We start from the raw sequence: 5,865 nt of genomic DNA on the forward strand, positions 1-5,865 counted from the left end.
GGTGTGTCATGTTGTCTGGATGTTCTTTGGGTGGTGGACCATTCTTTATACACACGAGAAACAGCAGCCAGATATGATAATCAGAGCAGGAGAGAGCAGTGAGGAAGCCATATACAGGAGCTTTCAGTCAATGAAACCTGGACTCAGCAGAGTCAGTCTGGACTGGCAAGGGAATCCATTTCTAAACATTCTCCTCCTTCTCTTCACCACTCTGCAACGGCCCACCGACCCAAAGTCATTATGGGGAAGAAAGAATCTACCGGTTGGTAGCTGCCTACAGTTATTTCTGAATAGCCTTCAATAAGCACAGATAGAAAAGGGTACGCATTCATGAACACACACACACACACACACACACACGCATATGTATATACAAAGGAGCACAAGCATACACACTGCACACACCCCATACTTACTAACACTCGTCCAAATTCCACTATTTGATGTGCTTTTTATCTAAATTGAGCTTATGTCAGAGGATCAGGCTAGTGCTTCATATGCAGCACATCAGATCAGTTGACATGAAACCTCAGTGCTCTCTCTGAGAAGACGAGAACACACCAAACACTCCTGGTGTAGTTATGATGAGGTCTGGACTGATGTAGTTATGATGAGGTCTGGACTGGTTTAGGTATGATGGGGTCTGGACTGGTGTAGTTATGATGAGGTCTGGACTGGTGTAGTTATGATGAGGTCTGGACTGGTGTAGTTATGATGAGGTCTGGACTGGTGTAGTTATGATGAGGTCTGGACTGGTTTAGGTATGATGAGGTCTGGACTGGTGTAGTTATGATGAGGTCTGGACTGGTGTAGGTATGATGAGGTCTGGACTGGTTTAGGTATGATGAGGTCTGGACTGGTGTAGTTATGATGAGTAGGTAGGGCGGCAGGTAGCCTCGTGGTTAAGCGTGTTGGGCCAGCAACTGACAGGTCGCTGGATCGAATCCCCCAAGCCGACTAGGAGAAGGGAACTAAATTTGATGTGCCTTTGAGCAAGGCATTTAACCCTAATTACTTAAATGTAGATCATGCATTTGTCAATATCACTACAGATTTCTTGGCAAACCCACAGGGCAAGATGAATCATAGCCAACCAAACACTAACTTCTGTTCAATCATTTCCAAACGCAATAAAATGTTGCTCCAGATACGTGTCATCCACATCACCAGGATGTATTTCTGACAGGTCTCCTGCTGCCTGCTCTTTTTCATCAGATATTCAACCACCCGTTCTTCCATTTATCCTCTTTCTAAATGTCACAGCCCTCATCAGAATCAGACTGATGCCTGAAAACCAATCCGCTCGCAACCCGTTTGCTTTTTATGCAAATGTTTTCACTAATGCAATTGGAAAAAGTTGAGGCTGATTCTCAGGAGAAGACAACAGCGTTTTTCACAACTCGTTAACAGCAGATGCATTCCCCCCTGCCAGCACAGAAAGTGATGCCTCCCTATAGACTACTACAATATAGTTCTACTATAATTACTGTAGTATTACTATAATAGTACTTCTATAGTACAATTAGGTATTCACCAACCTTGCAATGCTTGCACCAATTTGAGAAAGACAGAATACACTAAAATATAAAAAATAAAAAATAGGAATGGAATAGAAGAAAATAGAATATAAATATGTATAAGGAGATGTCAATAATCTGTTAAACTGTGTATATTAAATACTGCCAGTCAACCTCACCAGTTTGATTTGAGAAGAGGATGTGGTGTGTTCGTATGTTGAGCACTATAGGCAGTTAGTCAAGAGGACACCTATCAAGAGCAGCGCTGCGGGCCATAAATCTCCAAAATGTTAAGAACATCACAAATCCCCCGAACACCAACGCCAACAACAGAATCATTCACTGCAGCTTAACCCGCTCCTGCTTATACACAGGGCCCGACACACACACACACACCCCGCGAACGCAAACATTACCAGGCTTTCAGCACAAACTCAATTACACCTTCACTGTGACCGCTTTCACATGAAACGACTTCCATTTGAGTGTACGTGGTGTCAAGTGCTTCGGCGGCAGCCAGGCAAACGCTCGCTCTTTCCATCTCTCTGCGCTGGGCACTTGGTTGTTTGGAGAGGAGAATGGTATGTGGGATTCCAAGTGGCTGAGCCCATTTCTAAAGCACTCAGAGACACACTCAGCTCAGTGAAACAGTGTGTGTCTTCCAAATGGCACCCTTTTCCATTCATAGTGCACTACTTTTGACCAGGGCCCTATGTACTGTAGTGCACTACTTTTGACCAGGGCCCTATGTACTGTAGTGCACTACTTTTGACCAGGGCCCTATGTACTGTAGTGCACTACGAAGGGAATAGGGTGCCATTTGGAATCTATCCATGGTGACGAGGAGGAGTGTTTAAGCCTCAGATATCTATTTCGCTTCAACACCTGGCACACATTTGGCCTGCAGATATAAGTACATAGTATATATAATGAAACAGAAATATAAAACGCAACATGCAAAAATGTCAAAGGTTTTACTGAGTTACATTTCAAATAAGGAAATCAATCAATTGAAGAAAATTAATTATGTCCTAATCTATGGATTTCACATGACTGGGAATACAGATATGCATCTGTTGGTCACAGATACCTTTAAAAAAAAAGTGGGGGCGTGGATCAGAAAACCAGTCAGTGTCTGGTGTGACCACTATTTGCGTCAAGCAGCGCAACTCATCTCCTTCGCATAGAGTTGATCAGGCTGTTGATTGTAGCCTGTGGAATGTTGTCCCACTCCTCTTCAATGGCTGTGTGAAGTTGCTGGATATTGGTGGGAACTGGAACACGCTGTCGTACACTTTGATCCAGAGCATCCCAAACATGCTCAATGGGTGACATGTCTGATGAGTACGCAGGCCATGGCAGAACTGGGACATTTTCAATGTCCAGGAATTGCAACATCTTGCTGAAACATGAGGTGTTGGTGGTGGATGAACGGCATGACGGGGTGGAAGGTAGCCTAGTGGTTAGAGCGTTCGACTTGTAACCGAATGGTTGCAAGATCGAATCCCTGAGCTGACAAGGTAAAAATCTGTCATTTTTCTATGAACAAGGCAGTTAACCCACTGTTCCTAGGCCATCATTGGAAATAAGATTTTTTCTTAATTGACTTGCCTAGTTAAATAAAGGTTCAACATGTTTTAAATATAGCCAATATCTAGATTCCCATTATATATACTGTATACCCAATATCTAGATAGCCATTATATATACTGTATACCCAATATCTAGATACCCATTATCTAGATATCCATTATATAGACTGTATACCCATTGTATATATTATACCCAATATCTAGATACCCAATATCTTGATACACCACATCTAGATACCCATTATCTATAAGCACCATATCTAGATACCCCATTGTCTATATACCTCACCTAGATACCCATTGTCTAGATACCCATTATCTATATGCCGATATCTACAGTATATACAGAGGGTATATAGATAACCTACAGTTTACATATACTGAAGGTACTGTGGATAGGGGTTTTCTCTCCATCACAGCTTAACGAGGGGGAATATCATAGCTGTAAATACATTGTTAATGCATATTGTTGGTACACATGGGAGCACTTACGCACGTAGCTCAGATGGCCAAACCTCCCATTGGAATAATGGTATAATTAAGAAAAAAATGTTTTAAAGGAAAGCATGAGGATTTGCTGTTTGAACACAACACACATTACATAATGAGAGAAGTTTGGTTCATGTGGTCGTCATTATCAAATTATTTAAATAATTATACTCCTAACAAACGGAATAGGCTACAGTTCCATGATGTGTGTAATCTGGGAAGAGAGTTTCCCTGCAGTGTTATGTTCGATGTTTCTGCGTGAATTAAAAATTGAAATTGGCATGTTGGATACCTGACTATGTATTATAAGGAAGGCTTCAAGTTCATGTTCTGGAAGGGGGGAATCCGGGTTTCACTGTGGGTTGTCCACATTGTATTACAATGTAGCAAACTGAATGAATTCATGAGGAATTAAATAAACGACACACTGACTGCTGCCCGCTGTCTGTCAATCCACAGCCGTGGACAAAACTGCATCATTAGCCCACTGTATTATAATGATTGCGTTTAATTGAGGTACAGCCTTTATATAATCATATATATTACATAATAATGTCAAAGAACGAACACTTCTGTGGTAGGCAAAAAGAAAGCGCCATCGATCAACAATAGCCTTTATTCATAAGAAAATGGATTTAGGCCAGTTGCTCATTTAAAAATTAAACCAGTGACAGATAGCAGCCGTTCTGCATCTGCTACGATTTACAGTAGGTTACGAAACATGGCAGTAATGACAGGTCGAGAGAGGAAAATAAAAATTGCTGTGTTCTGTTCTGTACTATAGTATATGATGCACATCGCAAATTCAGTCATACATTTCATTTTAAAAGAATTTCACATCAATAGCCCAATATTTCCATTGAGCGCCTTGCGAGGGAATTCTCTGGCGGCTCAAACAAAGTACACATTGTAGTAGCCTAACTTTCAAAGGCTTCTACCGGATGAGTTGGATAAATAAACACACAAGGAAAAGAAACAACAGCATAAAAACGTTTCCGATCAACTTACCAGTGTCGAATTGTCTCGAAGCAGTCGAAGATGAAGAACCAACTAGTAGAAGGGCAGCCGTGATTGTTAAAAATGAATCCATCGCTCAAGTATTGAGAGAGAGAAAGAGAGAGAGCGAGAGAGAGAACGAGAGTGGGACTTGTCTTGGGTAGGTTATGGTCGTGTTCTGTGCGAGGAGTGCTGAGACTGGAAAGTGTTCGGGAACTTCGGACGCAGGTGAACTGTTGCTCTGAACGCTGCCTGATGCGGACTGATGCGGCGAATCGTTTTGTGTGGAGGTGTCGTTCCAAGTCCGCGATAGAAGTCTGAAGTGAACTCCAAGGCAGGCAGGTCTAACCACACACACACACACACGCACGCACGCACGCACGCACGCACACACACACACACACACACACACACACACACACACACACACACACACACACACACACACACACACACACACACACACACACACACACACACACACACACAGCAACAAGGGATCCTATTTCCAATCATGTGACAGGAAATCGGGGCAATGGATTCAACCTGCAGCATTGGGCAAGGAGATAGACAGAGAGAGATAGAGACAGAGAGTGTGTGAGAGAGAGGGTGGAGAGAGAGAGAGAGAGAGAGAGAGAGAGAGAGAGAGAGAGAGAGAGAGAGAGAGAGAGAGAGAGAGAGAGAGAGAGAGAGAGGGAGCAAATAGAGAAAGAGCAGAGCGAGAGATAGATGAGAGAGGGAGAGAGAGAGAGAGAGAGAGAGAGAGAGAGAGAGAGAGAGAGAGAGAGAGAGAGAGAGAGAGAGAGAGAGAGAGAGAGAGAGAGAGAGAGAGAGAGAGAGAGAGAGAGAGAGAGAGATCAAATAGATAAAGAGCAGAACGAGAGATAGATGAGAGAGGGAGAGAGAGAGCGAGAGAGAGAGAGAGAGAGAGAGAGAGAGAGAGAGAGAGAGAGAGAAAGAGAGAGAGAGAGAGAGAGATATGAAATAGAGCAAGAACATACCTGGGTTAGAGCGTTGGACTAGTAACCGCAAGGTTGCAAGTTCAAATCCCCAAGCTGACAAGGTACAAATCTGTCGTTCTGCCCCTGAACAGACAGTTAACCCACTGTTCCTAGGCCGTCATTGTAAATAAGAACTGGTTCTTAACTGACTTGCCTAGTTAAATAAAGGTAAATAACTACAGAGAGAGAGCTGAGTGGGAGTCATCGAGGGACGGGTTTGCATGGCAGTGTGGTATTGAGCACCTCAGTGCAATAATGACACATTATTAA

General features: G+C 42.9%; 1 protein-coding gene across 2 annotated transcripts in view; it reads right to left on the reverse strand.

Moving 5' to 3' along the window:
- The window catches only part of LOC118357969 (kremen protein 1-like), a 145,455-nt gene extending 140,360 nt beyond the window's left edge, over positions 1-5,095 (reverse strand). For both annotated transcript variants that reach the window (XM_052479235.1, XM_052479234.1), the window contains exon 1: positions 4,607-5,095. In XM_052479235.1, coding sequence (XP_052335195.1) covers positions 4,607-4,688 — 82 coding nt within the window. In that variant the 5' untranslated portion in view covers positions 4,689-5,095. The remainder of the gene's footprint in view (positions 1-4,606) is intronic.
- Positions 5,096-5,865: the final 770 nt, after the last annotated feature.

This window comes from Oncorhynchus keta, chromosome 25 (genome assembly GCF_023373465.1).
Source record: "Oncorhynchus keta strain PuntledgeMale-10-30-2019 chromosome 25, Oket_V2, whole genome shotgun sequence".
Classification (NCBI taxonomy): Eukaryota; Metazoa; Chordata; class Actinopteri; order Salmoniformes; family Salmonidae; genus Oncorhynchus; species Oncorhynchus keta.